The sequence below is a fragment of the Haliotis rufescens genome, unplaced genomic scaffold (assembly GCF_023055435.1).
Source record: "Haliotis rufescens isolate VD_foot unplaced genomic scaffold, xgHalRufe1.0.p SCAF_73, whole genome shotgun sequence".
NCBI lineage: Eukaryota > Metazoa > Mollusca > Gastropoda > Lepetellida > Haliotidae > Haliotis > Haliotis rufescens.
In genome coordinates, this window is record NW_025964365.1 from 359,290 (window position 1) to 382,664 (window position 23,375).

General features: G+C 42.8%; 1 protein-coding gene across 1 annotated transcript; it reads right to left on the minus strand.

Annotated features, from left to right (window-relative positions):
* Positions 1-2,286: 2,286 nt before the first annotated feature.
* LOC124121474 lies at positions 2,287-18,621 on the minus strand. Its single transcript, XM_046484483.2, has 12 exons — positions 18,252-18,621; positions 13,810-13,973; positions 11,901-12,038; positions 11,209-11,231; positions 9,991-10,022; positions 9,626-9,683; positions 8,571-8,664; positions 7,292-7,403; positions 6,828-6,873; positions 6,374-6,444; positions 5,066-5,180; positions 2,287-3,766 (listed from the first exon to the last, which is right to left on the minus strand). The coding sequence occupies exons 1-12, from the start codon at positions 18,407-18,409 to the stop codon at positions 3,563-3,565; spliced, it is 1,215 nt and encodes a 404-aa protein (XP_046340439.2). The 5' UTR covers positions 18,410-18,621; the 3' UTR covers positions 2,287-3,562.
* Positions 18,622-23,375: the final 4,754 nt, after the last annotated feature.

Sequence of the window (23,375 nt, forward strand, 5' to 3'; positions counted from 1 at the left end):
TTTTCCAGACGGTTGGTCGGTCCCTAACGAGACGGAATAAATTCCCAGGCGCCTTACCCAGGAGCGTAGCTCCTTGGTGTCGGAACAAGTACATAGTAATAATAATAATAATAATGATAATAATAATTTAAAAAGCGACAAAAACAATGCCATAATCTTACTAAAATGTATTTTGGACGATTCTGACTATATTATAAGCAGCTATTTATGAATCACTATGAAATAATGATGATACCAGCTGTTCGCGATATAGGTGCACCCATCACAAACACTTGCAAAGGCAAGTCAATAATTTGTGTTCACATGAAAACAACACGGGAACATGTCTACCATAAAACATGTTTAAAGCTTGACTGATGCCTTGAATATCGTAACCAAGATCAAACAAATATTGAGCAAGTCTTCGTGGAAAGAAAATGCTCGATTGTACCTCAAACGTTGTGAAAAATGTTTTTCTGGAATATAAAGGTACAGGAACAGACATTTGAACAGGCATCATTATGGTACTCATAACAGTTTCATGTCAATAGAGGAAGACCAAACCAACATATCTTCCCGAGGCAAGGGAGTTAACTGACTATAAAAGTCCAGTTTCCACCCTTCCCGAACCAGGCTTGAATTTCTTGGCTCGACCGTAGCGCCACAAGTGGCTATAATACGAGTTATGCCCCTTCTATGACCAATCAGATCTCACCACACATATTACTTTCATTTGCTTCAAATAAAATGGTGCCGCCCAGCGAAGACGATCTGATCGATAATCAAGATCTATATATAAAACGGGTCTTACTTCGAATCAAATCACGTGAACACCTTTATCAAAAACATGAAAGTTGCCGGTACACACACTTCAATCCTGCAATCAACCAAAATCCTGACGGCAGTTTACGAACCGGATGTCGATTTCGTTACGCGATTTTGATTGGACCATGGATAGACTCGTTAGTCCAGCCAAACTATAACTCCATAATTCCAGCCTGGTTCGGCAAGGGTGGAAACTGAACATTTATGGCGAGTTAACTTCCTTGCTTTAGAAAGATGAACCCCGAAGAGCTAGACATACAATAGGCTTAGTTATAATAACATGTACCATAACACAATAGTCCATCTACGTACCACTATCTCGCGATTGTGATTTTAAAATATAATATTTAATGTTGGAAACATTATGAACGAAACAGAAGCAAGGAGTAGACAACTAACAAGATTAACATGCAGTAGTAACGGTATTCCATTTTTACAATTTGTTTGGTATATTGATGAACCGATTGTTACGTCACATTCAGCGTTAAGTACAGGCTAGGAGGACAGAGGTAGATTGAAAACACGAATTTCTATTTAATGAAGTCAGACATAGCCGTGGCATAAGCAGATAGCAACATTTCAAATATAGAGTTATAACATATACATACATACATAGATGTACATCCGTTCTTTAAGTACATGCCGTGTTAAGGTAACATGTTACTGGAAGACTGTGGGAAATATCAAGTAAAGATTGTAAAGATTGTAACATTGTCTTTTTCATGAATAAATACCTGTTCTGTTCTGTAACATTACTTTGGGTCATTACACAAATCGTAGAATGCATGGACTTACTACATGGACTACTTTCATTAACATTGTCTCTAGAGAAATCAGTTCCTGGAACATGCAGCCCATGTTGTACCTGTCGAATATACATACAGTGTGTAAATAAACTCCTAGAGAAGCCCTGGCGTGGCTGGATCTAACAGTGAGTGAGTGGGGTTTTACGCCGCTTTTAGCAATATTCCAGCAATATCACGGCGAGGGACACCAGAAATGGGCTTCACACATTGTACCCATATCGGGAATCGAACCCGGGTCGTCGGCGTGACGAGCGAACGCTTTAACCATTAGGCTACCCGACCGGCCCCTGTATCTAACACAACAAATTGATGTATCATACATTATGCTTCTAAGTTTCTTTCACTCTTCTGTGTATTGATATAATGTCTAAATACTTATAATATATACATACATATGTATTTGTAGTCTCCGAAACCACTGGAGGAAATAAAAGTAATTCATTTATTCTTTATGTACATGCCGTGTTTAGGGAGCATGTTTCTGTTTAGGATAATAAAAACCTAACTCTTTCAGATCGAGATATACACACCAATATGCTTTGTGAGACATAAGGCCGCACCTGCTGAAGTAAATCTAATCTATCTCCAACCTGGTATCATCCCGAAGCGAGAGTGTCCACTAGCGTCCATCAGTATTCTGGCGACAAGCTGGTGATGCCGCACAGCTTTTGAGGCTGTTTTACATTCAAATAGTATCTACACTGACGGTGGACGCTCATTTAAGAGTAAAATATAACTATGTAGAGCTGATATGTAGAGTTGATTTAGGCGGATGGAAGACATGCAAACATGTAAACGCACGCACACACGCACACACGCACGCACGCACGCACACACACACGCACGCGCACACACACACACACACACACACGCACGCACGCACGCACGCGTCTTTTAAGGACTGAAGCATTTTATCTAACGCCGACCTGCTTTTGAACTGCCCCCCTTGCCATACAGCAATGGTGTGTTCTTGAGTAAAAGGAGCAACTAAGCGTGGCAGTTTGCATAACTATGTGTCAAGCTATTAAAGTGATTACGTATTTCATTTGTCATATTACATGAAGACAGCGACATACAGTGAGACATGCTGTATACACACGTACATCTCTTTTACGGTCGTGACTACACAAGTGACACTGACAGAGCATGCAGAATTTCTTCATCCAAAACATTCAAATTGTATATTCTTAGGAGATGTCTGCATAATCTGTTTAAGATATAAAGACATTTTATAATGTTTGGCATCATTTAGAAGGGATTATACCCAAGAGTTTGCTCTAAATTGTCAGTTTGTCTTGACCTTGTAGTGTGTGCCCAGTGTGAGACGGAGCGATCTCATTAAAAACAAATCTTCGTGCTCTCTACCGCTACACCAAAGAATCTTTGTATAGCAGTGGCGAGCGCTAGAAGATGATGTTAATGGGATTGGAGACGGAGACATTGCCTTTGTGTAATTAGCATAATCGGCAAAATGCTAACATTTCAATGCTATATACAGTAAACTACGGTTATAACGAACACGCTTATAACGAACTGACGGATATAACGAACTTACTTTTTGGTCCCGACTACTTGCTGTAGTCATGCTGTATATGTACTTATAACGAACTACGGTTATAACGAACTAAAATTAGTAGTCCCTTTGAGTTCGTTATAACCGTAGTTTACTGTATGTAACAATTGAGTTACCAGGCAAAGAAGTTGATCTTTCAACGTCTTGGACTGCCATATATGCCGGAACGCGTCGTATTCCTCCTTTAACAGTGCTTTGGTCAGTTGGTTAAATCTAACTTTGTCATCAGGTCAAATAATCCCATATACATAAACTCAGGTCAGCATAAGTTATTATGTCTTGAATAGATAAATCGTATTACATATAAACATACCAATGGACATGAATGATCAAGAAGTACGTCTCTATCATTCGTTACGCTGGATGTGACACCCATTCTTTACTGGCTGGAAAAGGTCACATATCTGTTCTGAGTGATACGACCTTTGACCCCAGGTTCCTTCTTGGCCTCAATGGTAACTGTGAATGCGTCGCCGGTGAGGGTGATATTGACGGTGGTGAGACAGGTGTTGCTGGTGACGTAGAGAGGGAGGTCAAGCTCGCTAACTAAGTCCACGTACGTCCCCCTCTCCGCCTTGAACGACTGAAACATGGAGAACAATAGCATTACTTCCATGACGGTTACCGTGGTTTCTCTTGTAAACTCTGGGTAATTTACAAACTCGGTCGAATGAATATGAATATTTCTTTATAAAAAGCCTTAATGTTTATTCAAAATATACACCTGTCCTCGTGGTTTACCCTTAACGTTGGTAATTGATTTCTTTACATTTTGTCAATCAAATGTTTTTGTGTTGTTTAATATACAATCAGGCCATTATATTTTTATTTGTTGTATCACTGATTTCTTAGTCCTAGGCCTGGCACTGGTTAAATTGTTTACTGGAAGCTTCGTATTTTGTCGTATGTTTCTCGCAAGAAAAAGAAAGGCAAAATTCCCGTATCAAGGACAAGTGACATAACTCTAGATTTATTATGCATGAAATTTCGCTACGACTCGTTGACTGAATGATTTGGTGACACATGCATCTTGGTATCAAATTGGGCATCGTATGTTTTGTAGATGTTTTTGAACACTGAATATTCTCCCATCCGATCCCGTTAGTCGCCCCTTACGACAAACATAGTCGCCTTTTACAGCAAGCATGGGTTGCTGAAGACCTATTCTACCCCGGGTCTTCACTTATTCAGTAAGATCAATAAAGAGTGTAAAGTTTGTCCTGTGATCCTGACTATATTACTGACTGTATTTATACAGTTGTTACAAAACAGCACAATTAATTTTCAAAGCAAATAATTTTCAAACTTCACGAACGTCAATCTGACGTTTAAATGTGACGTCATTCTCACAATACACTAACAGCCAACTTGAGATCAATCAGCTCATATTTTTCTATATTTTAAAAAGGCTCGGAGCTTATGGGGGGCACGGGTGGCCCAGTCGTCTAAGGCGCCGCGATTCGCTGTGCAGAGTTGCGTCCCTTGGGCACGCCGGAAACCTATGATTGTGGGTTCGAATCACGGTTCGCCCCGATTATGTTTCTAGGTTTGTCAGCACCATGCCCGTGCTCCTGGGTTTCACCGAAATGGTAAACGTCTTAGACCTGCATGACTTCGGGCTTTCCTCCCACATTAAGCTGACACGCCGCGATATAACTGGAATACTGTTAAAAGCGGCGTTAAACCCAACTCACTCACTCACTCACTCGGAACTTATAGCCTTAACACAGTCGAGACATATAATCCGTCATCTCCTCGTAACGCGTAGGTTGTTCACGTATTCAGTTTTGGAAAACTGACAACTGTTTAACAAGAACACCACACATCACAGCTTGGCCGTACAACACTGTCACTTTACAAGGAATGTACATAGCCCAGTCACCTTCAGGGCGTTGAAGACATCAAACAGCGCCTGGTACGTGACCCATCGCTTGCTGGTCACCACTGGCTTGGACTGTCCGCTCGGAGCGTCAGTCTCAAAGAACAGAAGACCCCATCTGCAGGTGAAAATACATTTTGGTTAGGAAAGAATGTCCGAATCTCTAACGCGTGACGGCTGGATTTAAATTTTGTGAAAGGTTATCAGGCTCCAGCAATGCCGTCACGTTAACGGTTGTTAGTTAAAGAGTATGTTTAACTGCTACTCTCTGTTCAAATAAGTCTTGTTGGAACAAAAGAGAACAAATATTAATACTGTGGAACAGCTTCGTCCAATTGTGAATGAGTGACTTAAAATATAACGTCGCATCGGCATTATTTCAGCCAAACAGTGACCATAAGATAGTGTCTGTGGACATATTTATTTTTTTAATTAACTGAAAACCAATATGAGCGATTTTTATTTTATAATTGTTTTATTTACTTATTTTAATTTAACAGTTTTCATTTTATTTATTCAGTGAGTGAGTGAGTGAATATGGATTTACGTCGCTTTAAGCAATATCATGTCAGGGTACACCAAAAATGAGCTTCACACATTTCGCCCATGTGGGGAAACGAACCCGGACCTGTGGCGTGACGAGCGAACGCTTTAACCACTAGGCTATTCCACCGCCCCTTATTTATTTGGATCCTCTTTTATTTTATTTATTCATTCACTTCTTTTCGTTTTGAGATCACAACCTACTTGCTTGGTAATTCATAATGGCAGCAGGGAGTTAATTACCCTGGAAGGTCGAGGATGAGATCTACACCGATCACCACCTACTTGCTTGGTAAATATATAATGATAGCAGGGAGATTAAACACCCTGGAAGATCGAGGTGGATGTCTACAACGATCACCTTCTTGCTTGGTAGATATATAATGACAGCAAGGAGATTAAACACCCTGGAAGATCGAGGATGGTGTCTACACCGATCACCACCTACTTGCTTGGTAGATATATAATGATAGCAGGGAGATTAAACACCCTGGAAGATCGAGGTGGATGTCTACAACGATCACCGTCTTGCTTGGTAGATATATAATGATAGCAGGGAGATTAAACACCCTGGAAGATCGAGGATGATGTCTACAACGATCACCTACTTGCTTGGTAGATATATAATAACAGCAAGGAGATTAAACATCCTGGAAGGTCGAGGATGAGGTCTACACCGATCACCACGTACTTTCTTGGTAGATTTATAATGACAGGGAGGTTAAACACCCTGGAAGATCGAGGATGTCTACACCGATCACCACCTACTTGCTGGGTAGATGCAGGTTGACGGCCCCGGTTGGGTTCCATGAATACCAGGAGGCTTCTGTGCCGGGTTTCTGTAGGCCAATACAAACACGCAATCGTTATGCACAGTGGGTTATGTCCAAACTGTACAGGCACAAAATATTACAGTATGTAATTTATACAACGTTCGTGTTATAATCCAAGGTGATTCATTAAAGCTGTTTACAGCTTTCGGGTTATGCTGTGTCCCTATATACAGATGCAAATCCGGTTCATCTTTTGTCCTCCTGAATCATGTATTTACTTGTGTCATGCTTCTGAATCGCGCCTATCCCATCCTATACCTCTTCATGAGTGCAATAGTGAGAGAGTTGGGTTTATAGCCGCTTTGTATTCTAGTTATATCACGGGGTGTCAGCTTGTTGTGGGAGGCAAGCCCTAAGTGATGCAGCATGTAGGCATGAGTAATACCCACCTGTTGATAGGACCCGTTTGCCAGAGCTACAACGTCATACCTAGGCCTGCAAAAAGTCAGACAGTAATTAAATAAGCGTCATTGTGAAAAAAGGAGTATGTTGTTTCACCGATCTATCATTATGTCAGATTAGAGGGGTTGGGGTTGTTAACCATTTGGATTAGTCGCCAAAAACATCATTTAATGTTCCGTTATCGAATACATACAGTTCTGATTGGTAATCAGCTCTCATTGTTATATGTAGTCTATCAATACACCGACGTACATGCGCATGGTTCTCGTGTGAAAAGGCTTGCATTTAAAGGTATCAAATGGGATTTGATACCTGATATTAATCATGTTTTCGCAAGACAAGATGTCTTCTATGTCTTGGCAGAATAAACATTCTCATCCAGTAGCAAGTGTCCCTTACCTTATGTGGCCACCCACACAAAACCTGGCCCCACTATTTGTGAATACAGTACCTGGCAAGGGTCATGAACCACATCTCTCCATCCACTGGGGCGCGATCTGACCGGCTAGTGTTCTGGCTTAGATTAGCGAAAGGGAAGGACATCTCGATGGACCAGAACGTTGCTGAAACGGTAACGCTATTTTTCAGGGCATTATAATTTGCAGAAGCCCGAGGTCTTCCATTAAGTGCCCGACAAAGGAGGTAACGCTATTTTTCAGGGCATTATCATTTGCAGAAGCCCAAAAAGATCAAGGGCTTCTGCAAATGACAATTCAATGAAAAATAGCGTGATAATGGCCCGTCGTCAAGCAATATGAAGGCATTATCAAGTTACAGTGGTCCGCTCATTTCTGATAACATGCAGGCGGTTTAATGATAATTCTATCCATTTTAGCTATAATTTCAAATAGGATGCATGTAAAAGGCTTAGTACCATGCAATTGACGTAATAAGGGTTTCAACTTGCATGGATAATGTTATCGCTTTATTATTTAGTGATCAGATATTCCTACATTCTTAACTTCCTCGTTTGGAACCGTGCTTTCTAAATCATTCATAATATTATTGATAAGCGTCTTGATACAGCATATAGTTAGGAAACAGACATTGGAATGGACCGATTATTTACTCATATCATCACTCGTGGCGTTGTAACAGGAAAAGAAAATCAAGTTGCTTGACAAAAAAGGATGTCTGGTGCAATTTTCTATTTTGATTTGTACCATATGTGCCCATGTGTGTTTTCAGCTGAACAATTATCTTTCCTTTGCATGTGTTTGTGACGGTGCCACTGTCGGGGCAGGATACGCTCACCTTTTCGCGAACACCTGGCATCATCACTATTTGATACTGATTCGTAAACACGTGCTCATGGTGTGGTCGGAATCTTACAATTTGATCTGATGATGACATTTCTGATTATGGAAAGTGTTTTGTCGCTTTCATTGACGTTCGAACGTTCTAAATGACGCTTTTTATTGGTGACAATAACGTTTGTTTGTTTGTTTGTTGTTTAACGCCGCACTCAGCGAAATGCCGGCTATATGCCGCCGGTCTGTGCATAATCGAGTCTGGACCTGACAAACCAGAGCTTGACATCATGAGCATCGACCCACGCAGATGGGATATGATGACAAGCATCAAGCAAGTCAGCGATTATGGCCACCTGATCCCGTCAGTCCCGCCTCGCACGACAATTATAGTCGCTTCTTACGACAAGCATGGGTTGCTGAAGACCTATTCCGTACCTGCATCTTCACGAGTCTGACAAAAACGGGGATGTTAGGTACCTGGGACCGTGGCGTTGTTTACTGCCCCATCCGTGTAGACCCCCTTCTGCTGGATGCCCTCCCAATCCTGCCAGTCCCCCCCGTCCATGTAAGCCTGTAAAGGGAGAGAGTAAGGATGATTCTAAGCCTCTTCGAGCGATATTCCCGCAGTATCGCGATATAACTCCAAGATTGGGGCATCGCAGTATACCCAATCTTATAAAAATCAGATCTTTGTTGAACAAAGATCTGAGGACATTCCCTTACAGGTCACGTCAGAACGACATTTCGCGAACGACCAATGAAATAACTGACAAGAAGTCGACATTAGCCAATTGGAAAGCAGTTTTCTCGAGCTATACGGCACAATCACGACATTGAGGCAAGAGCGAAAAAGTGGATCTGGAGGCGTAGGTGCCTTTTCAAAAGCTCCGTTTTAAACCAGTTTGTTGTTGACGTATTAAACGCTGTTCAATCAACATTTTATTGTATTTTAAAGTGTAATGATGTCTCATTGGCCTTGGGTCCTGTTGCTGTCCACCCATTGTTAGACAATACGCACCTTACACCTGGTGTACAGCACGTGACAATAAACTGTAATCTTACTTCGCTACATACTTCCTCAATGAGCTATGCAGACCAACCTATCCCTTATATTAACCGACAAATGTCAATAAAATGTTATTGTTGAATAAACATGTCTTATCATGTGACAATCGATGAGGTTCACTGAGTAATTTGATTTATGAAAATGTCCAAAAGATATATGGTACACATGTTGATCAAAGAAGCCTGACGAAAAATAGAAAAGGGTTTTCTGATATAAATATGTTAGTAGCACTTGTCTACTTGAAGACTTTGAAAGTACATGACAAATGGGCGGTGGTGTAGCAAAGTAGTTGAAGCGTTCGCTTGTCATGCCGAAAACTCGGTTTCGATTCCTCACATGGGTAAAAAGGTGTCCCCCGCCATGATATAGCTGGAATATTACTAAAGGCGGTATAACACGATTCTCACTGACAGACATGACAAATCTCTGTTGACAACAAGTCAACAACCCACCTTAACGTACTTACCCGTGACAGCATGAGATCCCAGGTCGTCCTGAGGGCGTTGATCTCTATTTCTTTGTACCTGCACCAACACAAGCAAAATACGGTAGACAGCATATTATTCTAGATTGTCCGACTTGTTTCTAACCAACCTCAACAACACATTAATTGGTTTCAGGAATGATATTTCAGCCGATCAATTTCACCGTCATTTTTGGACTTGGAGAAAAATAATGTTTAAATAAGATTTAAACAGTTCAAGATGGCTCCGATTCCATGATAGCTATTAACATTCCACAGCCTGAATGTTTAACAAAAGTTTTTAAAACTTTGTAAATGAAATTAAATTTGCTCGCAGATTTGTTAGATATTATTACGTAGATGCTCACATGCTCATGCTGTTGTCGACGTCAAGGAACACCTGCAAGAGGAGAGAGCCATTACCAGTAATATAAAATACTCTATATTTTACTACAAGGCATAAATGTGAACAAAATTAATTATCTTTTATCACTTTTGGTCCACGACCGGTAAAACTCTGGGTTAGAATAGGTGTTCAGCAACCCAAGCTTGTCGTAAGAGGCGACTATGGGATCGGGTGCTCAGGCCCGGTGACTTGGTTGATGCATGTCATCGTATCCCAATTGCATAGATGTCAATGCTCTTGATATCAATCACTGGATCGTCTGGTCCAAACTCGATGAGTTACAGACCGCCGTCATATAGCTGGAATATTACTGAGTGCGGCGTTAAACGACAGTCAACATCAACGAGACAGTGAGCTGCTTGCTTTAGACATAATGCCTGATGCTGCTTGCTCACTCTTGGTCTGCCTTGGTATGTTGACACCAGGGTCATAACCTTTACCCTCTGATGACCCTGCCTAACCTTGTCTTCTAGGTTATAAAAATAATAGTTTTGGTTTTTAGGCACCGCCTGCATCATCATTAAGTCTGCAAATTTGCTGCATCATCATAAAGTCTGCAAATTTGATCCAGAGTGTTTTATGATAATGGGTAAATGCGCGTGGAAGTTGTTCAGCAATGTTCCATCTGGGCGAGTCACTGCTGGCAGTTATCAGTCAGGTCGAACAGTGCGTCCATCAGTAGAGGGTGATAAGAACCCTCATTGGATTAAGGACTGCCACTGTGGTCTAGTGGATAAAGCGGAGGGTCGGTGGTTCCATCCCCTGGTAGCATCACACCAAAAGACGTTGTTGTTACCCTGCCTGGCGCTCGGCATTGAGGGGATACGACAAAGACTTATCGGTTCGGAGTCAGTATACCGTGTGGCATCCATGTTGAAATTAAGTGCGGAATGGTGTGCTTGCACTTTTATATTGGCATTAGTCTGGACTAGTACAAGCAAGCACACACACACGCACGCGCGCACGCATGCACGCACGCACACACACACGCACGCACGTCGCTATATAAATGCAATAATTTGGAACGCGACGTTAAACCCCATTTCGCCTTAACTCACCTCGCTTTATAAGTGTAATAATCTTGCACGCGACCTAAAACCACATTTCACCTCACCTGACTTGATTAAATGGTCATTACAATAGCGGAATGGCTAACCGAAGAAATAACTGTATTCCTTACCTCAAATGCATTTTCTTGATATACTGGAAAAAGAAATGGATGGTATTACATATATGTGTTTGACCCTATAGGTTGTGTATGTTACGACATGTTGACAAGAAAAAAACACATGTACCGGAGAAAGGCCAAACGAATGGCAGTATAGTGTGGACTCACAACCAGGCTTATTAAAGACAGGCTAGTATATATCACCGACAAAAGTAACGCCAACCATATATGTTGGCTAATATGTGAAGAATTACCCATATTGAAGAGATACTAGATTAGTACGATGCACAAACGTACAACTGTTATGTTGTGTGAACCGACGCTCATGAACGCATCACATGTGACGTCATAGATCCATGACTCGAGATGCACCATTTGTCTCGTGCAGGATTAGCGTGTAAAATCTGGATTTAACGTGCAGCACATCGTGATAAGAATAAAGACCCTGTATTAACACTTAACTGATTGTTAGTTTTGTCATTAAGTTGTACACATTGGAAACATCTCTTCTTAACGTACATGTTGTTCTATATGTTTCCATGGTTCGCGTTTCTTTTGGCGGTGAGTATATAATCTTGCCATATATATGAGAAAGAAATGCAGGAAAACTTCTGTTATGGATATTTATCAAATTATTATAATTGTAATTTCCAGGCTTAAAGAGGTTCTGTTGTTGAAAGTTGTTATCTTGTGTTGTGACATACTTCGTGTGTCTTTCTGTGTCATTGTCGCCCAGATGTGCGGCTCTTGCAGGTACGCCCCAACGTACAGCAGCTGGTCGTCCCAGCGTAGTTTCACCTTCGTCTCAACAGGGGGCGCTGGGAACTGAGGACCCCGGATGTCTAGCAATAAAGCAGTTTAAGATTATCTATAAAATACACATTAAATAAGTCCGTTACATTTTCATACATCGGCTTTATTTCCAGGTTTGTTTGAGATTGTAGGAAATGATACTGTACTCCATTACGACTATAAAGTTTCCAGTGAAATATTTCAGTCAACTTTCACGATCTAGATTATGTGTTTCTTTGGCATGACGTGACGTGGCATCCACCGACCACCTAGCGTGACGTGACAACCACCGACCACCTAGCTTGACGAGACAACCACCGACCTCGTAGTGTGATGTGACAACCACCGACCTCGTCGTGTGACGTGACAACCACCGACCTCGTCGTGTGACGTGACAACCACCGACCTCGTCGTGTGACGTGACAACCACCGACCTCGTCGCGTGACGTGACAACCACCGACCTCGTCGTGTGACGTGACAACCACCGATCTCGTAGCGTGACGTGACAACCACCGACCTCGTCGTGTGACGTGACAACCACCGACCTCGTCGTGTGACGTGACAACCACCGATCTCGTCGTGAGTCGTGACAACCACCGACCTCGTCGTGTGACGTGACAACCACCGACCTCGTAGCGTGACGTGACAACCACCGACCTCGTAGCGTGACGTGACAACCACCGACCTCGTAGCGTGACGTGACACCCACCGATCACACAGCGTGACTGGACACCCACCGACCACACAGCCTGACTGAACCCAACGACCACATAGCGTGACAAGACAACCACCGACTACACAGCGTGACTTGACACCCACTGACAATAGAGCGTGACGTGACACCCACCGACCACATAGCTGACTGGACACCCACAGACCACACAACGTGACATGACACCCACTGACTATAGAGCGTGACGTGACACCCACCGATCACACTGCGCGTCTGGACACTCAACGACCACATAGCGTCACTGGACACCCAACGACCACATAGCGTGACGTGACACCCACCGATCACACAGCGTGACATGACACCCACCGACCACACAGCTTGACTGAACCCAGCGTCCACATAGCGTGACAAGACAACCACCGACTACACAGCGTGACGTGACACCCACCGATCACACAGCTTGACTTGACACCCACAGACCACACAGCGCGACTGGACATTCAACGACCACACAGCGTGACAAGACACCCACCGACCACACAGCGTCACGTGACACCAACCGATCACACAGCGTAACTAGACACCCAACGACCACATAGCGTCACGTGACACCCAACGACCACATAGCGTGACGTGACACCCACCGACCACACAGCCTGACTGAACCCAACGACCACATAGCGTGACAAGACACCCACCGACCACACAGCGCGATGTAACACCCACCGATCACACAGCGTGACATGACACCAACAGACCACACAACGTGAAATGACACCCACTGACCATAGAGCGTGACGTGACACCCACCGACCACACAGCCTTACTGGACACCCACAGACCACACAACGTGACGAGACACCCACTGACCACGCAGCGTCACTGGACACCCACTATAGAGCGTGACGTGACACCCACTGACCACAGAGCTTGACGTGACACCCATCGACCACACAGCGTGACAAGACAACCGCCGACCTCAACGACCACACAGCGTGACGTGACACCAACCGATCACACAGCGTCACTGGACACCCAACGACCACACAGCGTCACTGGACACCCACTGACCACACATCGTGACGTGACACCCACTGACCACACATCGTGACTGGACAGCCAACCACCACATGGGGGAACGTACCCATAAAGTTTTCCGTCCAAGGTACCTCCTTCCACGCATCATCGTCGAGTCGTCCGTCAACGGTGATGGTTTTGCCGTTCAGGTGATTAGCCACATAGTGACGGGGAAGTTCGGGGGAGCACGATGCTGCCACCTTAGCCTCCTCCGAACATTCCGAGTTGCAGCTAAAACAAAAACAGCAAAATATCAGGGGTTTCACACGTGTGTCTTTGACAGAACAAAAATAATGAGAGCTCCAGTTTCACAGAAACCGACGCCCGCGAATCATAAACTAGAGTCCATATATTGTCATAACATGAATTTTAACGGTGCGGCTAAATGTGCAAATGGTCATCATGTAGCTGTGTGTTGATATCATCTGGTCATTTCGGGCTAACCGCCTCCGTGGTCTAGAGAGCGGAAGGTCCGGGGTTCGATCCTCGACCGCGTCATACCAAAAGACGTTAAAAGATGGTACTTGTTGTTACCCTGTCTGGCGCTCGGCATTAAGGGGCTCAAACAAGGACTGGTCGGCTCTAAGTCAGTACACTGTGTCTGAGTGGGGAATTCATGTTAAAATTGCGGCATGGTATCTCAGTGGGCTAGCACTATAAATCGGCATCAGTCCGGACTAGTACAAGCAGCCTCACAAACACACACACGTACATGTACGTCGCTATATAAGTGGAATAATCTTGAACGCGACGTTAAACCCCATTTCACCTCACCTCACCTGTCCTATAGGTCTATCGGCCTCATATACAATACAAAAGCATTGATTCCATTTATATTCTTATATACATGTCAAAACATAAAGAACATGATGAATTACATAACATTAATATGTAACAGTGAATGATATGTTGGTTTACCAGTCTCTGACATGTGTGGTGTTCACCATCTGTATGTGGTGTAAGGTGTTAGCACCCATGCATCCTATGTTTACAAAAGACATTCTGGTGTTTACCAGAGACATACGAAGATAGGTAAACTACAGTCATGAGGATTTCTTTCTTTGGAGATTTAGTATTTCCATTCTGCCCCGTACAGACACAAGAAGATTGTCACATGTGTAAACACTCCGTAAATTTGATATATTGTGAAAGCTACTCTGTCAACTCCTTCTGTAAACATCATCACCTTATTCAAACTGTGAATAGTTGCAGTGTAAGCCTGGATGGTAACTCTCATGCCTCTCCCATATTTGATATCTTTGTTGGTCAGCAGTGAACCCTTATTGTTATGGGTAATTGTGTTTGCAAATATCACATCGTGTATACAGCCATACACAATGAACATTCTAATACAAAGGTAGGTTCAGCACATACACTGACGGGCATAAGAAAGTATATGTTTGATGGTGGCTAAATATGAAATAAACAAGAAATGGTTAATATTTGCTTTAAATCACATTTTAGAAGCTGTAAAATAATTTATTTATTTATTTATTTATTTATTTATTTATTTACTTAAATCCAAAACTCAGTTCTGTCTTCAATGTAATATCAATACGTGTATTTTGCTTCACAAACACAAACATATTTATTTATTTATTTATTTATTTATTTATTTATTTATTTATTTATTTATTTATCTAAATCCAAAACTCAGTTCTGTCTTCAATGTAATATCAACACGTGTATTTTGCTTCACAAACACAAAAATATTTGAAGAAGAGCGAAAAACGATTCCTGTTGGTGGAGGAACGCATGTCAAAGGATGGTGAATATATTATACATTCGCGGGATGTCTATCGACCCAAACCTGTATTTGTTAATAGGTTTTCATTTCGAGGAAGGCAAGCATGCATTTGTTCCTACAGCTGTGGATGTTGACTATTTATTCATTATTCATGTACACATAGTACAGGTGTATGGGTGAATACATGGCATTGCTCCTTCATGTAGACTTGTGGCTGACTCGAGTAACATCGCTTTGAACCTTGCCATCTTTCACGGTTGACCTGTCCCCCTCATGTGAACGTTCCATATTTCATCAATTTGTTAAGCGGGACAAGTCATGTGAACTCCTTTTACCCCATACTATATCATGGGACAGTCATCAGTCTGTGTTGTCGTTTGCTGATCAGATTTTACATTTCAAAGATAGGGCTACTCGCATTATTCAACAGTTCAGTCATGAAGCAGATGACGAGAAAAACAAATCTTGGTTCGGATAGGAATGATAGCATAGGTGTGAACAGTACCTAAAGTGTAGGCGTGAGTGAGTATGGTTTTACGCCGCTTTTAGAAAATTCCAGCAATATCACGGCCCGGGACACCAGGAATGGACTTCACACATTGTACCCATGTCGGGACTCGAACCCGGGTCATCGCCTTGACGAGCGAACGCTTTAACCACTGGGCTACCCTACCGCCCACCCCCTAAGTGTAGGAAGCATTAGAAATCGGTTCCCAAATTTACAAATAAAGTGTAACACCATAATATATCAGAGGCTTGTAATGTTTCAATGGGCTTTTTAGTAGATTATTAGGCGAGCATGTGTGTCATACTGCTTTTACGAAATGAGCCTCAGAATTTTTGTATTTCCCCAGCGAGAGCGAGGGTCTTACTAGTCTTAATTACTAGCTATTTCTTAATTCTTTTGAGTGCCCCTTTAGAAAATTGCTCTGATCGCGAATGCCATCTTAGAAAAACACAGTTGTCGATTGACGTCAACATTCTTCCGCTATGACGTCGTTTCTAGTATGATGTCAATCCGACCTTACGTCACAATATGATTTGAATGACGTCCAAAATGCCGTCCGGATGACGTAAACAATCAACTGCTCCTCGTGAAGTTAAATGTTGCACTAGTGCTATACGTTTTTTCTAGGAACTCGGTGATTTCTAACTCTATGGGTAATAAACACTAATGTGAATGAAGTCTTAAAAACACTAATGTGAATGGAAAACTTATTTGGTGTTCTAAGATGGTTATATCACAGCTGTATGATCATCTACCACGATTATATCACAGCAGAGCGTCCGCCCGGAGCGCGGAAGGTCCGAGGTTCGATCCCCGGCCGCGATGTACTAAAAGACGTTAAAAGATGGTACTGTCTGGCGCAACATCTCTACAAGCAGATACACACACACACACACACACACACACACACACACACACACACACACACACGCACGCACGCACGCACGCACGCACGCACGCACGCACGCACGCACGCACACACACACACACACGTCGGTATATAATTGCAATAATCTTGGACGCGACGTTAAACCCCATTTCACCTCACCTATATCACAGCATGTTACATGTGTAACATTACACGGTTATATAACAGTTGTATGATACATGTAGCACAGTTTTCCACAGCTGTATGATACATGTACTGCTGTTATATCACAGCTGTATGATACATGTACTACTGTTATATCACAGCTGTATGATACACGTACTACTGTTATATCACAGCTGTATGATACACGTACTACCGTTATATCACAGCTGTATGACACATGTACTACTGTTATATCACAGCTGTATGATACACGTACTGCTGTTATATCACAGCTGTATGATACACGTACTACTGTTATATCACAGCTGTATGACACATGTACTACTGTTATATCACAGCTGTATGATACACGTACTGCTGTTATATCACAGCTGTATGACCACTATATCCACAACATCGAAATGAAATTCAAGTAGGCCAATGATGTCTGCACCATGTATGTATATGTTCTATGTGCATCACTTCCTTCTGTGTAACTTGTGATAAAAACCTCACAGCCTCGCCAGCCGGCTTGTCAAATGCAGGTTGTGACATTTACTCCAGCTGCTTAACAACAAACTAAGGTTCCATGGTCCCGGCGTTGATATACGTGAATTATGTGAAACTGCGACACAAAGAGGGTTTAAATGTCTGGTATCAAACATGCGAGTACTGTTCCTTGGTCGAAGCCTGGCATCTGTATAAATGTTCAACAACATTAACGCTACCTGTACAAAAGCCCTTCCTTACATGACGCCCATAAATAATCGTATATATAGGTTGCAATGGCTGCGTACATTCTTCCCCCACCTTGTCATACAGTAACATACAACAATACTAAAATATCCAGCACCTGGCCGTTAAACCAAATCATAACCACATACATGTACATATCGACATAATCTATGTCAACAATGGAATGCACGGACACTAATATCACATTTCCTTTCGAATGAGATAGGGTGTTCTACTTGAAGATTGTAAACATTCATATGATTCATTCAATGTTGGTTATTTTCTCTGAGGTCCTTAATCAGCAGGAAGTAATTAGTGTTTGATGCAAATATCATATGGTAATATACACCAAAATGACGACGTCATTATATGGACTGACTTGATTTTCTGATTTATCGGACTAATCAAATAAAACGTCTATGTTGTGTGATGGGTGTGACAAACCGGTTTTACAGACAGGTTGTTCAACGTTGTAAACAATCTTACCTCCTCTGATAGTCGGGGATTGTAACAGTGGGATCGTCATCCTCTTCGGTAGGGTTTTTTGACCAGGCTAAATATCCAATTCCAACACCAAGACCAAGACAGGCAGCGCAACCGATCACCCCGATGAGAATAGCGAGACGTGGAGACGATGACCCCATGTTGTGTCTCCGGAGTAAGTATTCAACTGTAGCTGGCCGGCGAGATCCTGGTGTCCGTTGTAGACATGCGGGCGGGAGGCGGAGGGAGATTACTGTCGCTGCCCTTCGGCTAGCGTGATTACAAAAAGTCTCGGAGGATGGTAAAAACAGGCAGTATGTGCGACTGTTGGTGTGGGATGTTGACAGGTGTTATTACCAGCTTTATAAATTGGCTATTGTTGTAACGGTGCAAAAATAGACATAATGGCTCGGTAGCTCACCTTTCACGAATATACAAAGGGGTGAGGTGAGGTGAAATGAGGTTCAACGTCGCGTCCAAGATTAGTGCACTTATATAGCGACGTGCATGTAGGTGTGTAGGTGTGTGTGTGTGTGTGTGCGTGCGCGCGTGCGTGCGTGCGTGCGTGCGTGCGTGCTTGCGTGTGTGTGTGTGTGTGTGTGTGTGTGTGTGTGTGTGTGTGTGTGTGTGTGTGTGTGTGTGTGTGTGCTGCTTGTACTAGTCCGGACTGATGCCGATTTTATAGTGCTAGCCCACTGAGATACCATGTCGCAGTTTGATTTCCGCACAGGTAACATTTAATGACAGGGCATTTAGGCATCCATTTGGGCTCTAATTGTGCTCCCTCCCTGGTGATCTGTTTCTTCATTCACACGTGTCAGAATTTCTTCTTGGATTGGCAAAATCAACTCAAGTGATTTTGACAAAGAAGTCGGTCAATAATGGTCAACTGGCCACTCCTCTACCACTGCTTTGCCCCCTGAACTAGTAATAAAAGAGACCAGTGAAACCATTCTTTCATATTCAGATGTATGCACACATATTCAAGGTGACACAACTCCACCATTCTGTATGACAAGAGGGACTACTTATGCTTTCCAAATGTCATATTCCCTTCATGTCGATATTCAATAAAGAGATAACAGCGGCTGATGCCTTGGGTGCATCCTTGTCACAACGTTCGAGATACAATCAAGCATACCACTTCCTAGATCGTCATACGACTCTTGCTCAAAAGAGTGTTTTATTAGGGTTACAACATTCAAGGCCTTAGTGCATGCTTTAGGGTACATTTTAAGTGGAAGACATTTCCAAATGTGACGAAAATGTCCTCCACTTAAAATGTACCCTAAAGTATGCACTAAGGCCTTGAATGTTGTAGCCCTAAAAAACACACTTTTGAGCAAGATTCGTATGACGATCTATGAAGTGGTATGCTTGATTGTATACAAATGTAACGGACCCGTGAAGATTCCGGGGTAGAATAGGTCTTCAGCCACCCATGCCTGTCGTAAAAGGCGACTAACGGGGTCGGGTGGTCAGGCTCGCTGACTTGGTTGATGCATGTCATCGGTCCCAATTGCGTGGATCGATGCACATGATGTCAATCACTGGATTGTCTGGTCAAGACTCGATGATTTACAGACCACCGTCAATAGCTGGAATATTGCTGAGTGCGGCGTTAAACAACCAACCAACCAACCATCCAACCAACCAAATGTGACGCATCAGTGACCACAATGATGTCCGATGCAATTCTCTATGTTGCCTTGAACCATATGTCTCCGTGTTCTTTTCAGGTGAACAATTGTCCTTGCATGTGTTTGTGACGGTGTCACCGGTGGGGCAGGATACGCTCACCTTTTCGCGAACACTTGGTATCATCACTATTTGATAGTGATTCATAACACTCGTCGGGATCGTTCAATTGACTCTTCTTCTGGATCCTGCCGGACTTTTTATGATGATTGAAGGGGTTCTGTCGCTTTAATGTAATAGTTGTAAGTTCAGGGCAGGAGTGTATGTGGATTGCAGCAGGTAATCAAGTTGTTTTACACTGTTTCGTCCACAGTTTGTTGACATGAACTGCACTAGCATCCTGTTTGAGTGACGAGTAAGCCTTGTTTTTGTGTTTTTGCCCATTAGCTGAGATAACACTTCAACAAGTCCATCAGTAGGGGCTTCGCCTATCAAACATGCTATGTGCTATACATTTCTGAATCGAGACATCTTACACGACGTTTAAAGAATGTTTGAGTTTACATTTGCAGCATGACAACACTTCCTTCTTGGTCACCACTATCAGTCTTGATCAGAATAGGTTCTAAGTTTCCCTTACTTGTCGTGAGAGTCAGTTTGCTCAGTTTGACTGATTTCATGTCCTCGTGACCCCATTTCCGTGCTGATTTTACCTGCCTCTGCCTCGACAAGAACACCCGGGTTCGATTCCCGACATGGGTACAGTGTGTGAAGCCCATTATAAGGGGGGCTTCACCCCCTTAACCGGGGTCCCCCGGGGTCCCCCGCCGTGAATTTGTTTGAATATTGCTAAAAGCGGCGTATAACCATACTCAGTCACTCAGTCACTCACTCAGTCACTCACTCAGTCACTCACTCACTCACTCACTCACTCACTCACTCACTCACTCACTCGACAAGTTACAGGACACCGTGATACAACAGCTGGGATATTGCTGTGTAATTCAACAGACACAATTCAGTTTCTTATCATTTTGACTCATTACTTCGTGTTCACGTTTTCCGCACCATTTGCCATCTGACTTAATGCAATAAAGTGAATTTGTGTAAAAATGCTGTTTTCCTTCGTACAATAATCCACATTTGGAAACTAACTAATTATAAACATACGCTAGCAGGTTCATTGGCAATTTTAGTCCGGTCCAGTCCTACCAGTCCTACCAGTCTGGTATCGTCCTACACGCACAACGTGTCACGCTACTGCCTTATTCTGCTGATGCGAAGTTTCTATGGAGTATTCGCCCCCTTTAGCAGTGAAATGCGAAGGTCACGAATGCTCCCTGACATATCTTTTACGTATACTTGCACTTGACGGTGAGATATAGTATAATCTTTGACGTATACTTGCACTTGACGGTGAGATATAGTAGAATCTTTTACGTATACTTGCACTTGATGGTGAGATATAGTAGAATCTTTGACGGATACTTGCACTTGACGCTGATATATGGCAGAATCTTTTACGTATACTTGCACTTGACGGTGAGATATAGTAGAATATTTTACGTATACTTGCACTTGACCGTGAGATATAGTAGAATCTTTGACGGATACTTGCACTTGACGGTGAGATATAGTAGAATCTTTGACGGATACTTGCACTTGACGGTGAGATATAGTAGAATCTTTGACGTATACTTACTCTAGACAGTGAGATATAGTGAAATCTTTGACATATACTCTCTTTAAACATTGGGATATGGTGAACAATGTCCGGTTAAATGAACTGTTGATTTATATATATATGAGAGCGTCTATGGTCGTGTAACATGCAAAAACCCGCTGTGACCTCACCTCGCAGATCGTTTGTCAGTTGTTACGCAGCTGATAAATTGGATTATCTTATGTGTAACGACCAATCTCCTGTGTAGACCCAGACCGTCTCCGTGGTCTCGTTCCATCCCCGGCCACGTCATGTTAAAAGAAGCTTCTTGTAGTTAACCTGTCTGGGGCTAAAACAAGGACTGGTCGGCTCGGAGTCAGTATATTGTGTCTTAGTGGGGTAGTCATGTTAAACTGTAAAATTCGGCATTAGTCCGGACTAGTACAACAGTCACTGTGTGACGTATGTAGCTTGAGGATCTGCGTGACAGTCACTTTAGCAATAAGACGTACATGTTAGTAGCACCTGCTTGAGGATCTGCGTGACAGTCACTTTAGCAATAAGACGTATGTAGCACCTGCTAGAGGATCTGCGTGACAGTCACTTTAGCAACAAGACGTACGTAGCACCTGCAGGAGGATCTGCGTGACAGTCACTTTAGGAATAAGACGTACGTAGCACCTGCTGGAGGATCTGCGTGACAGTCACTTTACCAATAAGACGTATGTAGCACCTGCTGGAGGATCTGCGTGACAGTCACTTTCGCAATAAGACGTATGTAGCACATGCTGCAGGATCTGATCGAGTGTCACCATACAACAGTATGACGACGTAGCCCCTGATTATCTCCTATGAGTCAATTCTTATGTACCCACATGTGATTAAGACGTGTAAATGTTGCATCGCCTTTTTGTAAATGCGCGATGCAATGTACATAGATTGACATACAGGTTGCTAAAACACCCCTGATACACAGTTAGACAAAATATGACTCCCTTAATGGGGGGTAAACATTTTAGGACTAATCCAACATCCAGGATTAAAGGGGGCACGGGTGACCCAGTCGTCTAAGGCGCCGCAATTCGCTGTGCAAAGTTGCATCCCTTGGGCGCGCCAGACACCATTGATCGCGGGTTCGAATCCATCTGTCATATATCTGCAGAGGACAAAGGCAATGTGTGCTTGGTTCTTGCGTTGACTCTCCTCATGATGTCGTCGTCATTGTCAAGGGAAATCTTGGAATCGGGCTGACTGAGTACAGTCATTTTACTGTACGGTCAACGGGTCTCTGACCGTTGTGGCTCCTATCAAAAGTGCACACGTGTATCATGATTCGATCCAGTTTCATAAACACTTGAACGATACGATACAATACCATTCATGATTGCAAATTCTATTTGTCTCCATGAATGGACGTTACGTTTTTATCTCTTCCTCAGCCTTATACACCGCCTCCGTGGTCTAGTGGTAGAGCGTCCGCCCGGAGAGCGGAAGGCCCGGGGTTCGATCCCCGACGGCGTCATACCAAAAGATTGTACTTGTTGTTACCATGTATGCCATTACATGAAACCATGTCATCTGTTATCTCAACGATATGCAAATTTCATTTGTGATAGTAAACGTCATGTTATAGGCTCATCTTGGATAGGCGTTACAAATATGAAGCAATGGAGTGATGACGTGGGCATTAGGAAACAGCAGATTGTGGATAACATAGATCACAAAATTATCTATAAAATATAAATATAAATAAAATTATAACAGTAACGCCGTTCATTTCAAAACGTTTATGATAACCTGTGAATTATTATTTTTGAATTTCAATG